Source organism: Ruditapes philippinarum, unplaced genomic scaffold (genome assembly GCF_026571515.1).
Source record: "Ruditapes philippinarum isolate M1 unplaced genomic scaffold, ASM2657151v2 ctg2985_1_1_1_1, whole genome shotgun sequence".
Taxonomy (NCBI): domain Eukaryota; kingdom Metazoa; phylum Mollusca; class Bivalvia; order Venerida; family Veneridae; genus Ruditapes; species Ruditapes philippinarum.
In genome coordinates, this window is record NW_026856852.1 from 50,245 (window position 1) to 75,242 (window position 24,998).

Sequence of the window (24,998 nt, forward strand, 5' to 3'; positions counted from 1 at the left end):
AAAGTAACTCCATCAGTCAATTTTATTATTTATCATCTTTATATGTGAATAAATATGATAATTGGTGAAAATTATGGCCATTTTTATATGTTTGATCTGTCAGTCATAAATGTCACGGAATGGTCACTACATGAATAAAACACAAGTTGTAGGTGGACACCATGTTACAAATGTAACGTTTATTATAAAACTGTTGTAACTCGTTACACTGAAAGAACATGTTACATTAGTGTTGAGGAACAACATACAACCAAAAATCATTTAGCTGGTACTGCGATGATGCCCTATACAGCGGTGTTGTCCTAAACTTGTATCACATTTACAGAACACGTCAAACATGGATGACAACTTAAGATAAATGATTGTTTTTACTGTACTTCACTGACCAGGAGACCTGACAATGTTTGTCGGATAATGTAGAACATCTCGTATCTGCAGATGTTTGTCGGCATTCAAACCTAGACTTTATTGACAACAGTTCTCTTGACCTTGTAAAAATGTTTTACGATGTACCAAAAAAAAGAAAAAATCAAAATAAAAGTGCAAGAAGAATTTAGTCTACAAATGATGTCTTTCAAAACTATGTGGTTACACACTGAGCATGACCAGAATGATGGAGAAAGATTTTATCTTTAACTACATAAGTTAATGCAACCTTTTTTAATTATGTCTGACAACAGATTTTCTTAAATAGTTTCTCTTTAAAATATCTTTAAACATAATTACTGTAAAATTGACATGATATTGTAATTGATTTCAGCACTGAACATGTTTAAGTTAACTTGAATTCAGTCCTGAGAGAACTGCATTTCCTATAGCAACCTACAATATTAACAGTCAGTGACATTTTAAACACTTAATAATTTTATGAAAATTATCATGAAATATATCTCTTAAATGTTAAGATCTTGAACATACATCAATGAGTCATCTACTATAAGTGCTGTCAGGGACTGTAAACAAACAAATTACTGAAACCTGGCTGAGCGTGCAGATGTTGACCTGACTTAACTCTAACCTACTACACAACTCAACAAGCTTCTTCCTTCACCATCTCTATCTTTGTTATCAAATAACCTCATTGAACTTTTGCTTTTTATAACACTAATTGTGGGAAACATCAGTACATCATGAAATGCAAAGCCAAAATAGAATCAAAACATGACAACCATCATTAAGAATCTTTCTTTACATGCATGTACTCATATTTATGCATAATTATTTAAATTCCATAATTGCTTGTTTTTTCCTACAAGTAACATACTGAAAATAGTGAAATAATGTGTGTTAAGAAACATTAATGATCTCACAGCTCCTGAAAAATTTGCCATTTTTGACCAAAGGGGCACAATTTACATGAATTTTGAAAAGGTCCAGCATGCAATGCTAATGCCGAATACACTATGAGACTTAAATTTGTGCTCCTTAAAGTCTATACATGTACAGCAGTCTATACATGTACAGATAGAGTTGAAGGTAGAGGAGGGGAGGGGGGGTATAAACCCTGCTATAATTGTCTAAATTGAAGATGAGAAAATGCAAACTGTCTTATTTTAGATTATTAGAATAATGTAAAATATGCAAAAACTATTGATATATAATATTTTTGATTTTTGTATGTATTTCTTTGCAAAAGCCATGGGTAATAACACAGTGTCATTATTCTAAACATCAAAACAGAAAATACAATGGCAATTTAAGGTCTTTTTACTTAATTACACATTGTATTTCAAAATATCACAACATAGCTTCGAGCACTTCGAACCCGCTAACAACAGTTATATATCATAAAATATATCAGAAATGACATAATTTTTTTTTATCTTAAACTGCATAATTATCATTAACTGTTAAATAAAAGTTGTTCTATTTTCAATTTTGTTTAAAGCATCCTGTAATGAAAGAAGTAATATACTTGAACATGTTTTGATACAGTTCATATACTTGTACTTGTATCACCTCACGACTATAACCTTGATGCTATTTGTTTACTGTTTGCTGTTTGTACTTTATAAGTTCAAAACATAAGCCACTTTGGTAATTAAATATCAATCAAACGGTAAAACACAGGTTGTTCTGATGTCATAAGGTCATTTATTTTTCCTCAATTGTAACAAAACATATCTGCGTAAAAGAAATGACTGTTTCCATGAAGTAAAATTATCAACATTTCTTCAAAAGCCCCATCACAATTTTTGTAAATTATTGTAAACTGAAAAAGAGAACTTGTGAAGAGTGACTACAACAAAGCAATAGTAAATTGTACCTGTAAAGTGGATGCCCCTACAAAAGTAACAACAAAATGGATGAGTGCACATAATGTAAACAGCCAGGGTTCAACCAGCTGTGAAGACAGGTAACAGCAGCTGTCAATACTGGTCAACAGCGAAAGAATGACTAAAGCAGCTGTCAATAATGGTTAACAGTGAAAGAATGACTACAGCAGCTGTCAATACTGGTTAACAGTGAAAGAATAACTACAGCAGCTGTCAATACTTGTTAACAGTTTAAGGTGGGCTTAAGCAGCTGTTAATACTGGTTAACAGTGCAAGAATGACTACAAAAGCTGTCAATACTGGTTAACAGCAAGATATTGTCTTCAGCAGGTGGCATCAGTGAAAGTTCCGCTACAGCAGCTGTAGGAGAGTAAGATGAGAGGAGTAAAAGTCACCAAAAGCAGCTGTCAAAACCAGTTAACTTGGTAAGGTGGTCTACAGAAAATGTCATTGCACAAAGGCAGAATACAGAAACTATCTACAGTGAAGGGTAAGCCACAGAAGCTGTCACTGTCACATGATCAATAATTATCAAATGGTAACAGCAACCTATTAATAAAAGTAGAGAAAAGGTCAACTGAATTACAGTGAAAACCTAGTAAGGCTAAACTGTCACTTTCTTATAAATTAGAAACATGATTGAGAAAACTGTCATGTAATTCAGGTGTTATTCGTTCAACACTTCAAAATCATTTCACATTCTTACGACTTAAAACAACAAATCATTTATTTGAACATGTAGTACGTTAAACTAACTAACATGTTAGATAAAAGAAAAACATATGTTTAATTGATTACGATGGTTAACCACCAATACGTAATATTAAGGATGTACAACAGGAGATGTACCTACAGGCGTCACTCGCCATGTTGACATCACTCTGTCATGTTTACTCAACAGAATTCTTAATTGGCAATTAAAGTGTTTACAAAATTTAAAACCTGATTTTTAACATGATCCCTAGATTCTTTTTTAACAGCAGTATGACTGGAATGTAAATCTCAGTGAAGAAATCAGATACAAAGAAAACAGATACATTGTAGCATAAATAGTGCTTCTTCCGTTAACATTTAACTTTTTGTTTGTATTAAATACATTTTTTTCAGGAGAGATAAACCTTGCTTATATATCTTCACATTACCTAAAGCCAAATACAAGTACATCGTTTTCTTTGATTGTTTTCTAATATCATGATTCATGTATATTGTGTGATATCTAAATTATGTTCAATATTAGAAAACTTTCTTTTATTCAATATATTATAATTTAAAACATTTTTTATCACAAGGAATCAGGGCTTCTATTCAGAAGTCAGAGACTGCAAAGTCTTTGACAATTAAAGTCAGATAATAAAGGTAAAGAGGGAAAACTCATGACATTTTGGAAGGCACACATCTTAATTAAAGAAGTAAATGGCACCAAAAATCCCAGTAATGGAAACCCTATTGAATGAAATGAATTTATCTCTTAACATTTTTTAAAAAGAGCCATTCAAAACATGAACATGAAATGACAGATTTAAAGCATACAGGGCTAAATAATAAAATATTGATTAAGTTAATAGATTATTTCCTTTTCCAGAAACTGCATGCATCATCCATGTTAAGTTTACAGAATGAGATTTTACTAAAAAATATAAGTTTTCTGTTCCTAATTTCAACACATGACAATTTGTATGATTGTTTAATGCAAGTGCACACTCTTGTAAGATAACAATTATTTCTGAAGTCACCTGTAGTGTTACACGTGTCCCTCCCTTGCTATCATTTTACAGACCAATATAATTAAAACATTTTTTCACTTTTCTAGCAACAGCCCAATAATAATGAAAATTGCTTGCAGTTTTATGAAATTTTGTTGGAACAATGCAGCCGCTCTATGCTTGTGAATGCATAAAAAAATGGCGTTTATCGTTTAATTTACTTTAATAATATATCAGTCATATTATTATATACGTTCTAAAATGAGTCATATGCATGTGATGTGATTAATTACATACCTCAGGGTTCAATACTAAATATCAATTTAATACGCAATAAATGATAAGATGGCGTGGTGCAAACAGCTGCCCTTTATCCCACATAGTCCATAGTGCTTTACCATAAAAAATGGACAGGTAAAATATCTTTTAAACTGGGGTTTCCCTTTACAATTACCTGATCGATGATGCCAAGAGTCATCCTGTGTCCCGATGAGACACTGATGCTAAATACAACGCAAAATGAAAGTTATCACCTGATGGAGTTACCACGTGTTCAAATGTTACCATATAACCTATGACACAAGTTCTGACTTTACTGGTTGGTCGGTATCTAGGCTGATGCCATCTTACTATGAATCATACTGTTTACACGTCATTCTCCATATAGCAATATCCAACATGTTAAAATATTGAACTGACAAGCACATGGCAACAGCTTGAGCTATTTCTAAACTTTAATGCAACAGACATTGTGACATGGCCGATCATTATCTTATACATTGAATTTCTACGCTGATAAAGTTTATAATGACAATATTAACAGCCCTATGACTATTGCTAATAATATGCAAAAAAGACTCATGCAAATTCAAGAGGGGGAACTCATGCAAATGCAAGACGGGGAATTTATGTTAAACAAATTTTTTTGGTACAATATGATTGGATTTGGTTATAGAAAAAAAAGCCTGGAATGTCACTGATAATTAACAGAGGTGGTGGTGGTTGTGTTGGTGGTTTAACCCTCTGCATCAAGGCTCTAAGCAATTTTAAATTAACCATCTGGAGCACTGTTTAGCCACTGCATCATTCCTGGGCAGGCTGTCAAGCAGATTAGCAGAACTAGTGCCTTCACTTTGCATAACTGTACATCCAGAGCAGAGGTACAGTGTGAATGAACATAGAAAGGATTTTATGATCAATCATAACGAAAGTGACCTGTATTGTCTAGGAATCAAACCTGGGTCGCCCGATTCACAGTCCAACGCGCTAACTATTGAGCTAACTGGACAGTTTGAGCAGAGGTTTATTAAGAGTTTAATGTATAAGACCTCTGCAGGGGGTGTAGCTTTTCTAAATCCATGTGTAGGGCTCTTATAAATCATAATCTACAATGTATACCTGACTTCCTAATCAGTAAAAATAATCTTAACATTTACAGCTGTCAATGTGAACTACATGACTGTCTTAACAAAAAATAAGACCCTACAAATAACCAATTTGAACAAACAAGACCACCCAATAAACATTATAATAATAATATATTACCAATTTAAGGGCAGTAACTCTGAGTGACTACGTGTACAACACATTTTATATTGACTTTTGAGATATATACAATTTGTCAAAGTTTTCTTTCACAATATGCACCTAAAATTTGTCACACTATATGGAAATACTAGGACAAGTTGACTGATACTACAAGAACAAGTTGATTGTCCACAATAACAATGTGTACACATGACATCATGGTGAAATTTCAAAATAAAATGTTTAGAAGAATAACATGAGAAACTAAACAGCTGTCATTTATCTTCTGAAATTCTTTGAATAGTTGAAAGACCTTAAACTTACAACAGATCTGTATTATCATGTTTATACACAACGTTTCAAAATGCACATTTTTATGGTTTGGCCCCACTTAAATGACTATATTACTTTTATTGTTTTCATTTAATTAGATTAAACATATTTATGTAAGCTTGATTTCAAAACAAGTTCATGCAACTTATATTAATCACTTTCTAGTACAATTCCTTGAACCAAGTACTGGTGTCATATAAAGAAACATGGTTGTGACCTGAGAAGTGCACAAACCTGTGTCCCTAGGTTGAGAGACACAACCATCTTAACCACTTGGCCACCTCTCATTCAATTAGAAGAAAAAAGAAAAATAAATTCATCTTTTTGTTTAAAAAATTTATCTTTTTGTTTAAAATTTCCTTTAAAACCCTGTTAAGCCTCCAAAATTGCTATTATTATATTGATATTTTCAAAAGCTTTTTATTTTATTGTCCTATAACAGTTTCCAAACAGTTTTTATTGGCCATATTGCTGGGCCATCTTTTGCATCTTGCCTATATTAGTATACATTGAATTTGTATAGATTAAGTATTGTTTGATTTTATTAACCTGTCAATTCCATACTGATTATACGGTCAATGCACAGAATATATTACTATTCGATAAATGTTCGGTTAATTCCGTGAAATTAAAGCAATAAGATATGATTAAATTCATCTGGTTTTTATGCATTAGTTACACTGACCGTTATAGCGCAATAGGGTAAACTACGGGTATATAATTTCTAAATGTCGTACGTGTTGTAAGATCGAGACAGCGTATGTCCAGACATTTTTTCTAATTTATAACTATTTTCAACATTTTTTAAGTTTGTTCTCTTTGTTTTAATAGGTTTTGCACTTTTTTGTTAATACTATCTTTTTGTATATAACATTGTTAAAGAATTAATATTCAAAATTCATTCGGATTAAGATCAATAAATGTCATTTCAGTGCCGTAAAATACAATACAAAACGTGACAAGTCAGTGTTTCTTAGTTGTTTCATATCTGTGTAGAAAATTCTGAAAGCGCTTGATCATTTTCATTACAATATACTTAAAAATAAAGAAAAAATATGTCTAAAAATAAGTGACGTCTAAAAAAAAGTTAAAAGAACCTTGGACCTCTCATACATAAGGTAATCACTTAACCGACTTTGCTATTGCGGATGTTACGAGAATTTACATTGAGCTAGTGGGAGTTTTCCAAAAGTTAGCTATATACTCCATATTAATTCTCGTAAAATAAACGGACAAAACCGAAGTAGGATCGAATATTTAAATTAGTTTTATAATGTATTCATAATTGACAGGTCAATAAAATCAGACTATATTTTATGAAAGTCAAAATATACTTTTGTTTACATTTTGCTACCTATATCACAAATTATTTCACATTCAGGTGAAAAGTATCTTACAGGTTTTAAATTCACTGTATAGAACATTACACAAATTACTTTTATTGTCAGAACTTAAACAAAAGTGAATGTTATGTTTGGTTTATATTTAACTTTTTAATTTAATGTTTAAATTTGTCCTCCCATAATATGATGCAAAAATAGAAAACTTAATGTGCAGGTAGACTAGTCTTGTGGAAAGGTTAGAAAGTTGAAATAAATTACGTCAACCTTTTCCACACTTAACATTTAGTAATTATTAAATCTGTCATTACTGGCCACATCAGCCTATCATTTATAATAATTTAATCTTTTATCATGCCGTGGATATTAAAAATATAGTACCATAATCTTCTTATTTATGCACCTCAATAAACTATATTTAAACGTCAGTCATATTAATGATAGAAAATGGCCTGAGAAATTAGACGTGGACGAGATGATGCAATCAATGTACAATTTCTATATCCATAAATATTTATGTACACGTTAACTATGAGCTAATCTGATGACATTAGCATTTCAATCATGCCATATTATAAATAACCGTCTGACATGGAAAATACACATTTCTATTTTTAGACACAAAGCATGTTCTAGAAGGTTTAAAAATAGCTATGGGTATTCAGCAAAAAATCTATATTTAAATCTGCTTGTTACTATTTGAAAATCTAAAAAAAGACATTTAACGAAACTACATTGCACAAAATCATCAAGATACATTGCAACAGAAACCATTTCACTATTAACAAAAAAATATCTTTAATTATTAATTAGTTAAAGTGAAATATTTATTAAAATTGTGTTAGGCATATTTTTTTTACAATGTAACATAATTATATGAGTAATATATGATGATGTTTATATGAGAGCAGGAAGATCTTTTATGGTCTAATGTTATTACAGTGTGATGGCCATTAGCACCCAATACTTTGTTGAATAATAATACATAGTAAAACTCATTACTTCATTATAAAACCCAAGCTGGGGTCTAAGAGACCTAAAGAATTATAAGTATTTCTTTCATGCCATAGAAAAGGTAATTGGCATGTAGATTAAAGGCTGATAAAATTATATAAGAAACATGTGTGTTACATTTAGCAAGAACCTGTCTACAGTTAGTTATAACAACTACTAATTAATAATTGCAAACTATTTAGCACCTTCTCTATGCATTAGATAATACAGTACACACACAAGCTGTGAAATCTTTGAAGATCCTACCTAGCCAAAACATCAAAGAAAAACACCTCTATGTAGCAATAAAAAGGTGTATTACAGCTATTTCACATACTGTCTGGGTATGCTAAGGAAAGAATTATTGATAATTTGATACATTTTTACACAAATTATGAAAAAAGTGAACCCTTGGTTACATTTTACAGGGAAATTTCATTTAATCTTAAATATTCTGTAAGGTGACTTCATTTAATGCAGGAGCTTTCCCTGACTTTATACTTCATGGTTTCTACAACTCCAAAGCTCAAAAACTTATATTTAACTCTAAATAAGCAATGGGTGGATCTTTCATATAAGTGCTTTAGATAAGCCATATCATCAATAAAAACAACATTCTGATTCAGATTCAAGAAATATAAACATTTGACAGTTATTTTGGTTTAACCTTGTAGCCTGTTTTAAAGATTTACTTGCTGATTTAGGTATAATTAACCCTCTGTTGGCAACTGAATATACCAATGTGACCAGCACAGACCAAGATCAGCTGGTACAGATAACATCAATATTCAATTAGTTATAAATTTGAATTTTTTTTTTTAATAGTTTTGTTTGTTTTTTTTAATATATTTTATCAGAATAAGGATTAATCTATACAAGGCAACTTCCCTGATCCTTTTTTCTTTGAAAGTCTGTTTTAACTGTTCAATACACTTATTTTTTTTTCTTTTCAAGTATCATACAAGACATATCCTCCATCATTTAGAGAAATCCCTTACCAGTTTATTTATCTCATACAAATTTGTTGAATAAAAAAAGTGAGGTCCAATTTAAGTATACACTTTTAACTTTAAAATTACTTACTGGCTTGTTCTGTCTGTACTTTATATTGATAGTAACTATAATGTTCTCCTCCAAACAAAAAAGAAAATTTTGGATTATCTTGTTGCTTCTGTTTAGTCATGTTTTCAAATTCTGGTCCATTTCTTGCCACAAAGTTTGCCAGTTTGTCAATGATGTTCTTCAACTCAGGCTCTGAAATATATACATTTTTTTTTACCTTTCTAAGCAATTAAAAAGTGGAAAATTTTGGAGTGGTGAACATTAGAAAATTGATTTAAATTTAACAAAATAAGACAATTTTATGGTAGCTGAGGTTTACATTTTTGTTAGCAAGGCTATATTCTCCCATATATCTGGTCAGAAACTTGAAATACAAAATTGGCTGAAACATATTTATTCAAATAAACATTTTACAAGTGAACAATATTTATAAAGTACATTTTGGAATTGGGCAGAAAGCTATAAAGCTTATGAGTGTCCTCTCCTACAAAATTTATAACAGTTCCAAATGTCAGTGATGACGAGTTTATTCATTTTTCAACAAACATGTAGTGCAGGTTAAAGATCCAAGTAACTAAAGAAGATGAATAGGTACGTGAATGCTGCACAATCAAAAGTAATTCCAGCATAAACTCATCTTTGTAATGTAACTTATCTTTTGCAGTAATGCTTTTTAAATCAAGAAATATGCCAAATGTGATAATAAATCGTTAACAACTTATGCACCATAAAATAACATTTTACCTAAATGAAGAAAATATTGTTATTTCAATGTGCATGTAGAACAATGTTTCAGTTCTTCACAGTATATATGGCATAGTATATAAAGTGTTTAGCAAGTCAAAATTGGAAAATTTATTTGTATTATTATTATAATCATCAATATGTAAATGGTGATTGTCATAAAAACCATCGTTATATGCCTGGCAGGAAAAAAGAGTTTATGCAATTGCAATAGGTTCCATTGTGTAATGAATGTTTAATTGCATACTTTATATCTTATATTTATCATAAATTTATATTCATATAATCTTTTATTAATGAAACATCATGAACATTATAGGTATAGGCCACTTCCTACAGCCTTGCTGTTGGGTTAACCTTTTATCAATGTGGTTGAGTGTCCACTTTGTATCAAGAGGTCCCATTTCAGTGCCTGAGGATTTTCAGGTTTACAATTCAATTAATTAATTATGGCACCTTGTGTAAACAACAATGCTGGCTTATATCTATAGTGCTTCATTTGCCAGCATGAAATTCAACTTGCTATCAATTCATCTACATACAGATAGAAAGATGGAACCATGCATTTAGCATTACCCCAACAGGGAACTTTATAGGTAAAATTACAATATTAAGCATGCTGTATCCGATCAAGTACAGTTATTACAATCTGTCAAAATAATTAAGTAGGCAGAAGTGTATAGCACTTGCTGTTGGGTTAAACTTGAACCTGAAGCGACATGGATTAGTGTTAACTATTTGTACTGAGCGACAATATATTGTGCTATTTTTGTGTCTGGGCAATATCTCGCCTCTAAAAAAAGCGAGATTCTGACCCAGCATGAAAATATCTCGGAATCAAGCTTTGGCATGTCAATATATTTTGACTAGGATGAGTGTATGCCTTGTAAACGAAAAGGTCGGTAGGGCTAAACTTTAGAACATGCCTGTTGCTATTTTTAACTGTTGAATTTACCAAATATTACGGGGAAGTCAAAGTTCGGGCCCGCTTTGGCTTGCCCGGCTATAGACTACACGTGTATATTTAAAAGAAAATTCAAATTAAAAAAAAATAAAAAATATATAGAATTCTATACCTATCAATGAAATTTTCAGTGTCAGTTCTAGTTAGGCGCCGCCATTTACAATGTAACTCAATGATAAAAGGCGGTGCATTCCGATTACGAAACAAATCTCAACTTTTCGGATTAATAATAATCGTCGAGTGTTCCGAGTGAAAACGGAAGTGGGTACATATAATACCAAATGACACCTTTAAAACGGAAAAATGAAAGGATTTTTTACTGGCTTCCCCGTTCATAGGCTTTGCCTAATTTCATATTAAAAGTGCTCTGTCTGAAGTTCAAATCCCACTAAATGCCTGAGCTTTACAAAATTTTATTTTACAAAACTCCACTTGCATCAAATTTATGCATGACATGTGGGTGGGGTAAGTAATTTATCATGAATATATGGAAAACCACCCATCACCTGATAATTTTTATAACATAACCGTATAATATACCTTCTGGCGGCTTTGGTAGGTCCATGGCGAACCTTAACTTTGAAATATTAACCTTAACTATTTGAGGCAAAACTAAAATTATCCTGATAGCATGAAAAGTAATATCCGGCAAACGCTTGCAAAATGTTGTTAACCGTTCCAACGACACAGAGTAAATTTCTTTCTTATTATTACAGTTTCTTTTTATTTCAAGAAATGGCAATATATTGATAAGAATGCCTAATTACGATTTATTTGAGATGTTTCGGTCCTCTAAGCATTTATTTAGGGATTTATTTACTTCTTTTTCAAATTGTTTTTAATGTTAGTCTGGTTCTAGTATAAACTTCATTCTATGGTCTACGCTCTAGATGAAGCGAACCCGTCTGTCTTTCTTTATGCCGCAAATACAAAATGGTCTGACGGAAAATTCTATGCGATAATTCAAGGGGCAAATATGAAGCAGGTAATTACGCAAACAGATTTAAATACATTGCATTTCACTCATATATTGTATTTCTACCAAATTACTTATTAGAATAATTGGGAAAGTCGTAGAAAGATGTTGTTACAGAGCGTTTATAAATGACCTATTTCAAGTTGTGATGTAAACAACCGTGGCAGTTAGAGAGGTCATAGGTCATGTAAGAAAATGAGTCAGATATCTGTACACGTAGTTTACATATAAACATCGCCTGACGCAAGCATTATTCAGTGTTGGTATAGAATGTTTAGAAGAAAGATGGGCTTGTAGTACGAATGAAGAAAAAAAGGCTTCGGTCTAATATTATTATATTTTCAAAATCTAAACGGGTGTCACCAACGGAATTAAGCCATTCTATCAACAAAGGATTTGGAAATTATTTAGCTTTTTGAATCAAAATTAAAGAAAAAATCAGTAACAATGTTGGATACATTTGTAAGTATTCTTCCTTTTTCAGATTACCATTTATTATGAAATCTTCTGAAATCATTTGATACTAACTTTTTGATGAAAAAAAGTCTGATTTTAAAGAGATCAACGGCTAAGAATAGAAATGTTCCTGACTCTTGTACAACTTCTTAACAAAAATGAATTAATTCTTATTTTTAAAAAGGTGTAAATTGATGGATTATAGGATTATAATTTAGAGTACAAGTATGCTATCAAGCAAAGCCTTGATTACTTAATTGGTTGCCTTTTAACTAATTCAAATGTTCACACATTTTATGACTCCAGACTTTCTCATTGATAAAAATTGTGCAAGTTTTTTATCACCTTTAATGACTCTATAACTTCTCACTTATAGGCTATATAGGTTGAGCTAATCAATTGTTCACACATTCATCAGACCAGAAAAGAGTTTTTGGCTTTCATATTTGTTACACTATATTTCATACATGTATAAAATAGGAGAGCTAAAAACCACATCATTAGTTTGTTGAAGGGTGCTGGAATAAAATAAGTGTTTCTAAAGATAACATTCAAATGCTTTTTAAATTAAAATAACAACAACAATTATTTAAAATGGGAATTGCCTATGAAATTGTCTATGATGGAGTGAGTAATCAAATTATTTTCTTCTATGTTACAAGTTTTGACTGAAAGTAAAAGGATTATAATACTTTATCAGGAATAAGTAATGTGTCCTAGGATCTTACTGTGCTATCCAGCATTCACAGCAATGTTTGGTAAATTTGTATTTCTAAGTTTATAACAATCTGGAGAAACATAAATTTTGTCCATTATTAGGAAAGAATACAAGTGTTATTGGACCATATTTTAAATGTGAATATTTCTTTTTTCAGGTTGACCAGTCTCCCAGTTTTATTAATAGGTTATCACCGCCTAGACCCACTACGCTCATGATCGATAATGGACAGGAAATGGAAATGGACACTGACTTTAGGGATTGCGAAAATAACCAAATACTCAATCATAACAACTCTAACAAAAACCTTCAAAGAAATAGAAAGAAGAAGAAACGCGCTGCTGACATTCCAGTAAAAAAGTTCAACGGTAAGTTTATAAACATTCAGTATATTATATATTATCAGGAGATAAGCTTTAAGTCTGCAAAGTTTTCATATTGTTTTATTTTTAATTTTGTATGGTATCTCGCATGATTATTTTCATAACACTAGCTGTTTCAATTCACAAATACCGTAATTGCAAGAATTGCAGTTTTCAGGTTTTGAAAACTTGTGCATGTTTAACTTACATGAAATGGGAACCCAAACAAATGTTCTATAAATTTATTAATAAGAATTTTGTTTGCGCAGCATGTTTCCAGATACATTTTCATGAAAGTTTTGAAAATGTATTTTAAAGTAAAATTTTTTGAAGTGAAAACAAAGAAAGTAATTAACCCACTGCAATTAGCACTTACAATCCACATATATTACCAGAAAAAGTCAAAATATGCAAAATAATAATAATAAGCACATAACATTTTAATCATTATTTTAATTTTGAAACTCATATGAGGATAAAATATCAAATGAAAGAATGAATTATTACAAAATATTCAGAAAATAGTAACTTCTAATTTTAGAATGAAAAGATCTTCACAAACAACTGAACTATGAACTATACTAGGTCGTCTTGACTTACAAGTCTGGAAAGTTAAGGAAAGAATAACTTCAAATAAATAATTAAAAACAGAAAATTGGCAACAATTGTTGAATAGTCAAAAATGTTTTGAAATATTATTGCTTTTTTTTATAATCATAATAGAATTGAAGAATTATTACATGTTTGCCTTGAAATCTGGATATAAATAGTTTGGACAGCCAATACTTTAAATTGCTGGGGTTTTATTTGCTGTCTTCTATGTGTTCATCAGAGTATCTTTAAGATCAATAACAAAGTATGGTCACATGACATTTTGTATTCTGTATGACCCCATTCTACTTGGCCAGGAGCCAGTAACAACAAGCTAATTACTGCCCGACTTTGTTATAAATTTCCAATAGTCGTTCATAATTCCAGAAGTTTCTCTTCCTACTTATTAGTTTTAAGTCTTACACTGGCATGTAAACTTGTATTTTTAAGTTGAATAATACACAATGCATTTCATTTGTTCATGGTTTTTGCTATGTTTATAAATAAAACTGAAACTTGGGGGAATTTACCAGTATTGGTGAAATGGTTGAATAATGCCTTGCTCCGATTGGTTACTTAGTGGGTCGATAATGCATAAGGCAGGAGAGTAAATATTTTCATCCTGGCTCTGTTATCAATGAAATGTTTACTGATTAGACAGAGTGAATATAGGGTAAAAAGGCAGATTTTGGTATCCCTTCTGTTTTTCAGTTTCATTTCCTTTAACTTAACATTTAATGGCTTTCTTGTTTTTATTGGTGAATTTTAAAATAAAGCAGCAGAGCATGAAATGAATGCTACTGAATATTAAATCTTGGTCATGATCTGAATTTTTAACATTATGTAAATACTGTTTATCATTCAATTCTAATTCAAGCTCAAATTTTACAGTTCGCTAAAGTTTGTCTGCCAATAGAATTGCTCTATTTTGTTTAAATTTTGTCGAAATATTTACCATATAGTGCTGTAACTTAACTGTATGTATTTATATGTTAAATGAGCCGATTTAATGGACCCGCCTATTTACATAATGCACTCGATTTGAATGGGCTGGGCTAACTGTAAGTCGGTTATAGGTTATTACAAAGTTTTAAGAAACTAATTTTCTTGCTTCACTTTGTTCGCTCTGAAAACTAATTTTTTGAAAACCTATATGTAGCAAGTCAAATAAAGTTGGCAAAATTTTATAATAAAATGTAACTTGGGATGGGTTTTTTGTGAGAGGAAATAATTTGCGCAGTTAGTTAGTACAGATGTAAATTTGTTGAACCTCTGCCAGTATTTTCAGAAATGTTACTGGAATTGCATGTATTAATAGGATGTTTGCCTCGTGTGAAGCAGTTTCTTTCATTTAGACTTGATCTTGGCACGCTTTTCACATTCTGACTCACACACCTAGTTTCTTTGTGTCTTTCCTAGAAATAGCTTTTCACATGCAGATGTTCTCTGTATAGAATCAGGATAAAAAAAACGGATGGAGTTCTTGCGTCAGAATGTGCTGCTTTCATCCTTTATGTTATTCTGTCTGCAGAGTTATCTCAAAAACTTGGGAAGACTGTTTAATAAAAAAATTTAAAAAACGATAAATTGTTATAGAAAATATTTCTATATATTTTTTCATTTAGAGTTTAAGATCTAATTCAGGTCAAATTTCATTCAGAAATAATGCTGAAATCATCATTGCTCTTTCTGTTCAGATTTAGTCTGAGATAAGTTCAGTAAGTTAAACTGGCTGATTTGTTTAAGATTTTCTTACAAGACTTGTCTGTATCTATTTTCAGACCTATATGAACCTACAGGTGAAATATTGGGAAATGGTGCTTATGCCTCAGTACAAACATACAGAAACCTTGAAAACCAAACAGAATATGCTGTAAAGGTAGGCTGTGAATTGATTACTTTGATTTTTTTTTTATTATCAAATTTCGGAAATGTAGGTTATCTGGAAAATATAAATCTAGATGGGTAGACTGATAGCAGTATTTTGCACAGTATATAGTATGTAGAGATTGTTGTTTTACAATATGATAAAATAGGCAAGTCCGAAAAGTTAAATGCATGGATGGGACTTAAAGGCTACAAAGAAATTATATGCAATAATATCACCTTACCCTGGAGGAAAAATGTTCACTTATATGCATATGTACATTTTTCTTTGTGAAGTTTGTTTAACTGCTCATAAATTACAAAGTTGTGATTACAAATTGCCCTGCAGGTTACAGTTTGATGTAAGTTTACCGGCATGTATAGTAAAGGTATTGATAACATTTAACTTAGTTGTATAATATTACAGAGAGTCCCATTGCTGAGCAGGTAAAAATTTATTAAACACAGCTGCATATCATATGACTCCTGCCTGGCCAAGTGTACAAAGCCATTTTCTTTGTTCAGCATTTGCTGTTTACAACACTCAGTACTCTCTGCTTGACTGACTTCAAAATAAATAGCTTAAGTTTATAAACAGGTGAAGGTCGAGATTAAGAGGTGTTTGCTTAGTGTGACGGGGAGAGAGATAAACACTTTAATCTGATTGGAGCATTTTTAAACTGAATTATCGGACTGTAAAATGTTTAAACATAGTCCGTTTTGCAACTAAGCTGGAACAAACTGAATTTCAATATGTAATTTGTAAATGACCTGCTTTTAAAAACTGCCAAATGGGAGTCCTAAAATAACTTAATAATAATAAGTGCATGAAAGTTTGGCACAGGTTTGCTGTAAACTTTGACATTTGTTACACAAAATATTATATACTTGTATAAATCATTAAAGCTTAAAGATCCTGAACAAAGAAAATTACTGTTATTTTAAGAAAGTTGTGTATTGCAGGGTTTTTGTTATTAGCAAGTGTATCATATGACATGTCAGACACATTGCCTCCAGGGCGTTGTTGATGAACTTGCCTTATTAATGTCATCTAATTAAGCTGCATACATCTTAACATTAGAACGGGGAATTTTTTAGATGCCAGATGCAGTTGATAACAGAAAACTGACTGGTCTCTTTGTTTTGTTTTTGTTGTTTTTTTTTTGGTGGGGGTGCAATAATTTTTCATGCATTAAATCTGTTTGGTCATGCAAAAGAAAAATGCACAAACTATTGTTTGTGCATTCAAGTTTTGGTAAAAAAGTTGGGATAAAATAACCAAGGAATAATATGATTTAAACGAGAGGTTAACTCTCTTTTAAAAATATTTTTTATTGGATTGCAGCCAGAATTCTTGGCCTTGATATTTTCAAACAAAGCTGATACTGCCCACTTGATCTATTATTGTACTGAACCCTCATTAAATTTTGTTTGAACAATATGGTTATATGTATCCATTAAGATAATAGATAATATAAACAGGGTTTATCAAAGTACAAGATCAGACTACAGTAGAGATAACTGATATAATTGTTTTGTGATTGGTAAGCATTATAGGCAGATAGAATATGTAATATCTGAACCGAACAGTTAACACAGTGCATGTCATTGTCCTCTTGCAGTATCAAGTAAATACATAATAATATTACTGCCCAGGTTGATAGATTGATTGGTCGTATCTGACAAGATATGCTGACATGGTCATTCAATATAAAATAATCAAACATAAATGTCATTTAATATCTGTAACCTGCAAAATATTTGGCATCAGCAATTTTTCCTCTTGCGTCACTAAGATTTAAAAAAAAGAAAAATTAGGAACAACTAAGTATTTTCCTCTATTGTGAAAACTTTTTGATGTTTAACTAATACTGGCTCCCAGGACTTGTCATTGTAACAATTTCAAGATGGTTGACATAAGATGATAAATGGAGAGACAGAAAGAGAGAGAAGGGGAATAAAAAGCAAAACAGTGCAAATCACAAAGAGATAAACGTTTTGCCTTGCAGCAAATGTGTTCATGCATATAGCTTTAGTTTCTCAAGTTTTAACGCGTAAACCGTTTAAATACATTTTGTGCGTGTCTCACTCTGCCTTTATCAAATCTGTAAAGTTCAAAACGGAGCGCAATGAGATTTTTAATATGCCTTATCATTTATTTAACAAAAAATATCTAAGAAAATATTTATTTGTATACTTGCAGATTATTGAAAAAGATAATGTCCGTTCGCGTAGCAAGGTGTTTAAAGAAATTGAGATCTTCCATGTTTGTCGAGGGGAGGACAGCATCCTTCAGATGTTTGAGTATTTCGAGGAGGAAGAAAGATTCTATCTAGTCTTTGAGAAGATGCCTGGTGGAACATTACTCGCCAATATTGAACAGAGGGGCCATCTCTCAGAGCTGGAGGCTAGCCAGATTGTCAAGTGTATCGCACAAGCTCTTGACTTCCTCCACAGCAAAGGTACATATAATTTTCACAGTAGTCAAAAGAATATTGTGTAATTGTCATAGTTAATAGTTATTATTTCTCTAAAACTGAATATTTTATGCTATTAATATAAATAATACATAAATGTGAAAAAAAAATCTTATGTAGTTGTTTTTTGTTTGTTTTTATTTTAATCAAATATCATCTTTTATTTTGCAGGAATTGCTCACCGGGATCTCAAACCTGAAAACATTCTGTGCGAGAAGTGGGATGAAGTTGTACCAATTCGTATCTGTGATTTTGACTTAGCAAGTGGCATTCCAATCAGCAATGAGAAGGATTCTTGTAAAACCCCAGAGCTTCTAACACCAGTTGGTTCAGCTGAATATATGGCACCAGAGGTTGTAGATGCCTGGGTGGGCGAGTCATTCTCTTACGACAAAAAATGTGATTTGTGGAGTCTTGGAACTATCTTGTAAGTATAGTTTTGTTACCAATAGCTTTTAATTTATGCACCTTTTCAAATGAATTTAAGACTTAATATTTGATATACATGAAAATATATTGAACACAGAATTTCAGCAATTCTATCAAGAAAACTTTGTTTTCAATAAATTCTTAATTTTTGACAGGTACATCATGTTGTGTGGCTATCCCCCTTTCTATGGACAATGTGGATCAGATTGTGGTTGGGAACGTGGTGAAATGTGCTCCAACTGTCAGGAGATGCTCTTCACTACTATACAGGAAGGCATATACGAGTTCCCTGAAGAGGAATGGAGTTCTGTTACCGAGGAGGCTAAGGATCTCATCCGTAACTTGCTTGTTCGAGAACCAAGCAAGCGTTTCTCTGCTGCCCAGGTGCTGAAACATCCTTGGATCACTAACCCACCAGAGGCCACTCCACTAGCCACTCCAAGAATTCTTACAAGGTACTGTATTTCACATCCAGTTTGTGGCAGAAATAATACAGGGATACTTTATATGTAATAGAATCTAAAAGGCTATGGTATTGGTTTTTCTCTGCCTGCCTGGCATTATTGATTTAAACAAACATTTTATCCAGCTTCTAGCTGCCCCAGTTGAGAGCAGTGTTACAGTAATATTCACCCTTCCCTTCTATCTGTCATTTATATTGATATCTGTTTGAGAGTATGAAAATTCAGATAAATAAATAACAACTTGTTTTGCTATTTCAGGAACAATAGTACAAAAGATCTAGAGTCATTTGCTGATGCAGCCATTTCTATAAATCGTATGATGCAGCAACATCTTATTCTTTCTGAACCGCCAAAGTTTTATATCAGGGAAGAGATGGATGCATTTGACGAAGGTTTGGAGAGCGATGAAATCCAAAACGACGAACTTGATGATGGTTTTGATGGTCCAATGTTTCGACTTTCACCTCCATGCTCTAGCCTTGCCATGCGCAGGCAACCGCTTGAGGCGCGTATCAGCATTGGATCATCGGGATTTGAAAGCGGCAGCTCTTTGCCTAATTCACAGTCATCATCACATGGAATAATGTTCTAAACAACTATGATATATATATATATATTTGAAAGGGAAACATGACCTTTATGAACTTTGTTCCACATATCTTGTCATTCATCTCATTACACATTCTCATTTAACGTCATACCTCAAATATAAAAAAAAAACTACTTTGAAAAAAAACTGCAGTACGTCATACAAAAATGCTGAGGAAGAAAGAATTTCATTGGTCATGAAGTGGCATCTTCATTATTGATGTAATTTTGTGCAGTATTTTTGTGGCAGGCTTACAGGGCAGTATAAGCTCAAGGAACTCCAGTCCGACACAGCTAGTGAACGGAACTGAACAGTGTGCTAAGGACAAAGTGTTGAACAAAACTTGTGCTACCAAAAACGTTCAAGGATCCATTGGCAATGTGATTTGTCATCAGTTAGTGCCTAAGGATGGAGAAAAAAGATGGAGAAAACTGGTGCAGTTTTTTATTAAATGTTTGTTTTAAACATGCGCTGTCAAAACAGTGTTGATAATACGAAAAGTCTTTCAGAATGCCTTAAATATTGAAGCATCTTAGGGGAAAGTAAAGTGTACGAATGTAACTGTGATACCTATAGAGTTGACCATATTCTAGCATTCATACGCTCATTGTCACATTACAGAGATTTTCTCATTCATTTTCACATGACTTAGCTATTTTTTTCGACTTTTTTAACTAAATAAGCCAAAACAGTGCAGAAGATCAAGAAAAGACAACATAAAAAATCACTTGCCATTAAAACATTTATTTTTTAAGGGTTAATAAAGGTATTACAGTTATATTTTTTGACCACTTGAATATAGTGAGAGTCTTAAAGTGGATAATGTTGATGATCATGCAATAAAATGGGTCGTTCCAAGATTTGTCATCAACTGGTAAAGCTATTCTCAGTATTTCATGTGTAAATGTTCACTATAAATGAAGATGGGGGGTGGGGGGTAAAGAACCCAAACAAATTTTATTACATTGTTATTTACGTTTCTTTTTCATGTTTTTACAGATCATATTTGTTAAATGTATTTTTTTTGTTTGTGTGTTTTTTACATTTTTATAATGCTGGCAGAAAGTCAATATCAATGTTATAGCATCCTTTTTCACTACAGTAGCTTAGGAAACGTGTCTTTAAATACATTTGGTTTTATATTTTTAGAGGTCCTGGAAACTTTTATTGAATATTTTAAACAATCATAAACCAACAATACTGGTAAAATTATGTACGCTCAGAAATATCAAATGTTATTATGAAACTGGTTAACAAGACTTTTTTAAATATTTTAAAGTATTTCTCTGGTTATATTTAGATATTACTAAACTTATAGGGCATTGTATGTTTTTATGACAGTCATTTGTTTAAACTTCTTACATATTGATTTCATTACGTACTTAATGATAAGAGAAAAGGATTTTTAATAGTATCGTTCTCAAGCTTTTTTTCTCTCAGTAATCTAGGGAAATCATCATTAGCTAGCAGGGAAACTTTATGTTGTTGTGTTCTTGTCTAAGTTTTTATATGTTTGTTTTGTGAGATTTAATTGATAGGACTGAATGGGAAAATCTTGTTTATTTATATTTTTGTACGGTATTGATATATCAAAATTTAGTTTAAAAGAAAAACCTTTTCGGACAATTCTAACAGAACTTAATTTTTAGTTAGCAGTTTATTATTAGTTTCTTGTAAATGGTTACAAATACATAGTTTCATATGTTTTCATTTCCAAGATTTTTTTTTTTTTTTTTATGTATAAGATGTTAGAATGTATGTCTAAATGATCTCAGAGAAGTAAGGACTGATGATATATTCTATAACAAAATAGATCACTGTTCAAACTTCATTATGAAAGGGGTGGCAGTACTGTGATATGTGACGCTAAACGATAAAATTTTGATGAAAAAGAAAATTGGGTGTTTAACTGGAGCCTCTGGCCAAATATTGTGTGTTTTAGTCTGAGAACATGATGTGTTCAATTTGTGAAAAAACGTTTTGTTGTAATAATGTGTCGACACTGTGTTCAATTTTATGAACATTATGCTGCTATGTTTGAGGTTTAAACAAATTTTCTGAACACATAGTGTGCAGTGAAAAATACACAGTATTCTGGTCATCGAAGAATAGACTCAAATGATTCCAACTCTGTGATTGAATATATAAGACAAATCGATAAAGAATTGAAGTGCCCGTCATATATACCTCGTTGTTTTCGTGTCTTAGTTTTAATTTAGTTAAATTGATTTTTATAAGGGAAAAAATAATCTGTGGAATACTTGAGATTATTATTGAAACAATTTTTTCTTTCTTTTTTTTTTCTTTTAGTAATTTTATTTATAATATAGCCATCTAAGCAAATTTTTTGTTATTATTTTTCAAATTCTTTAAATTTGAGGTTGTAAAGCATGTAATAAATTTGGAGATAACCTTCACTAGTCAGTATATTAAGTGTTTATTTTGAGGGAATATTGCAAGGGGACATACTGCTTGTGCTTCCTACAGATTATAATGTTCATGTTTTATAACTGCACATTTGTCAGAATGTCTGGTCTATAAATGCTTATGTGACAAAAAAGTGTTCTTGTATTGAAAAAAATATGTTTTCTTAAATATCATTCATGACTAACTTAAATCGCTTAGATATATTTAGAAAATAATTACTGAAAATATATAAAAAAGGTCATCAAAAAAAAAAGTGATTAAAAAACTGTCATTGTTGTAAACATGAAGATGTAGATTTTGAAACACTCAGCAAATGTTCATTATAATTTGTTATTTTAAAAGGGCATGTGATCTTTTTATGTTATGTTTTTTGAAAATTGTTTGAATTCATGTTAAATCCAGGTGTAAACTATTCTAGACAAGTGTATTACAGAGCTAAGAAAATAACATTGAGGAAAAAAAAGTAATTGAATAACTAAAGGTTCTTTGTTAATACATTTTTGTCTAGTATAGTTTTCCTTATGAAATCTCTACAGCAGTACATTGGGTATAGATAGTTGATCTCATGTGTGGATAATGTGTTCTAAGAAATCCAACATTCCATGCACCTGTGTTCATATTTTTGTACTAAGAGACTGATACCATCTGGTAAAAGATGTAAAACAAATATGTATATGAACTTTGGGGTTTTGGAACTAATTTTATTTTGGGAAAAATATACAGTTGCCAATGTGATTGGAGTCTTCAGTTCTGTAGAAAAGCTAAAATTTAAATTTTTGTTTTCAAATTTGGAGTAATGGTAATGGTTACAAACATTCTGAAGAGTATAATAGAACTTGAGACATAATTGCATGTCGTGTGTTTTGTCTTGTAAAGTTAAATATCTGCTGTAGAGTCAGTCTGTCTTGAGGTTTGGTCTTCAGTAACACTTTTGTTCGGATATTTCGCAGCAGGAACCAAATGGGAACCAAACTTCAAGACAGGCTGTGATGGTGAAGGTCTGAATTGCATTCCACAATTGCATAGCTCAAAATGTTTTTAAAGTGTGCTACATTTTTATGTTAACTGAATTACTACAATGTTTTTTCAGTGAATGGGTTTTATTATGCAGGGGCACAGGAAAGCCCAGTATGCTCTTTAGCCAGAGAACCATTGGTTTATTTATTTTAATTTTTTTAGCTTATTACTAAAATATGTGCAGAACAACTTAGAATTGTGATACAGTAAAGTGAAGAAAAGCTCTGTAACGAAAACAAACCTTCTCTGGCTAGGGAAACATACTAACATGTGTGTGGTTTGCAATATTTTTTGATAAGAATCAAGAAAAAATGGAATAGTTCAAAATTTTCTACTTTTCGGAATTTAGTAGAACTATTCGAAAAAAAAGTGCAATAGAAGTAAAAAAAAAATCATCAGAAGGATGGCTTATATTTTATATTTTGAATAAGGAGATGAAGTAAAGGTTGTTTTCACCATGATTAATGGGAGATTATTTTGTTTATACTGTTATACTGGGGGCAATGGTTATTGTAAATAGTATATGACCTATTTAGATTACAAGTAAATTTTTCTTACAACATATGTACAGAGACCAAATTGATCAAAGTACAAACAATGTCTCAGTAAAACAGTATGAGTATGTTTTATGAATTTTGGCTCCAGGGCCTTCAAGTTTTGTGCCAGTTTCTCCCTGTAGTGGGCATATGTAAAATGTCTCAGGGCCAGGATGCATATGTACTTTCTGCATTTTGTAAATTGATAAAACTTGTTAAAAAGAGAAAATTTAAATAAAAAGTGCCATCAATGAAGTTCCTTTGTTGTTATTTCATGGTTTGTACTGTATCTACTAGATAGGAAGTAAAATGTTATTTTTATCAAGTATGACGTCAGAAAGCTGTTTATTTGTTAATAAGTCGTGTACAGCACTAGGCAGTGTTCCAGGTATATTACGCAATAACCAGGAAAAGAATCCGGTCATACCAGTCATGTGGGAAATTGTGATAGAAACAGATGTACGTTACTAGCACACGCCTGCTCTATTATTCCTCACATGACGCCAGCATTTCCTGTAAAATTATCCAATCAATACTTGGAAATATCCACAAAAGTATATCAATTTATTTACAATAACTTGGTGTAATTCAAGAATTGGACTTCCTATCATTTCAAGTCAACGATGCATAAAAATTGATGTCTGTCTCGTAGTGTCATTTCAGATAGATTTTGGTTAGCATCAAACTAGACCTGGTTAATGATATTTTTCCATGGAACAGAACCTGCCGCCGTGCGTTCTATAACTGGATCAGCTTATGATAATGGGCATATAGGGGGCATAGTGATATTGTGCAATATAAGAGTACATGATCGAGGAAGTGTGTTTACGAAAATAGTTAAGAAATTTTAAAAAACAGGGGTATAATTCTAACTTAAAAAAGTATACCATATACGGTAGTGATAATAATTTAAAATATAGTAAAATTGACCTCTTCATTGAGTCATAAGACCTCAAAAATCATTGGTTTAAAACGCGGAAGAGGAACTCAAATAACGAAATACGTAGTTTTGACAGTTTAATACTATGTTTATGATAAAGATATTTAATGTTAATTGACATGTTACGAAGTGCGATACCGTCATCCCGCGTTCATCCCGACGGCTTGATTATTTACCAAAATTCAAATAAAAAATAATTACTCATCGG

General features: G+C 31.5%; 2 protein-coding genes across 3 annotated transcripts in view; one reads left to right on the forward strand and one right to left on the reverse strand.

Annotated features, from left to right (window-relative positions):
- Positions 1-11,662, reverse strand: part of LOC132747911 (calcium homeostasis endoplasmic reticulum protein-like) — a 61,673-nt gene extending 50,011 nt beyond the window's left edge. The window contains exons 1-2 of the mRNA XM_060737441.1: positions 11,483-11,662; positions 9,256-9,426 (exon numbers count right to left, since the gene is read on the reverse strand). Coding sequence (XP_060593424.1) covers positions 9,256-9,426; positions 11,483-11,507 — 196 coding nt within the window. The 5' untranslated portion in view covers positions 11,508-11,662. The remainder of the gene's footprint in view (positions 1-9,255; positions 9,427-11,482) is intronic.
- Positions 11,663-11,780: 118 nt separating this feature from the next.
- LOC132747912 (MAP kinase-interacting serine/threonine-protein kinase 1-like) lies at positions 11,781-24,105 on the forward strand. 2 transcript variants are annotated; one of them, XM_060737442.1, is made up of 7 exons: positions 11,781-11,927; positions 13,250-13,460; positions 15,827-15,924; positions 18,115-18,373; positions 18,560-18,815; positions 18,973-19,272; positions 19,540-24,105. In XM_060737442.1, the coding sequence occupies exons 1-7, from the start codon at positions 11,817-11,819 to the stop codon at positions 19,871-19,873; spliced, it is 1,569 nt and encodes a 522-aa protein (XP_060593425.1). In that variant the 5' UTR covers positions 11,781-11,816; the 3' UTR covers positions 19,874-24,105. The 2 variants fall into 2 exon arrangements, with proteins under 2 accessions (XP_060593425.1, XP_060593426.1); XM_060737443.1 differs by lacking the exon at positions 11,781-11,927 and adding an exon at positions 12,162-12,380.
- The last annotated feature ends 893 nt before the right edge of the window (positions 24,106-24,998 follow it).

Bases quoted from the DNA above. Each gene is read 5' to 3' on its own strand.
- LOC132747912 (XM_060737442.1), top strand. From the start codon at position 11,817: ATGGTCTACGCTCTAGATGAAGCGAACCCGTCTGTCTTTCTTTATGCC. The intron at 18,374-18,559 runs GTACATATAATT...TTTATTTTGCAG, and splicing joins TGACTTCCTCCACAGCAAAG to GAATTGCTCACCGGGATCTC. The intron at 19,273-19,539 runs GTACTGTATTTC...TTGCTATTTCAG, and splicing joins ACTCCAAGAATTCTTACAAG to GAACAATAGTACAAAAGATC.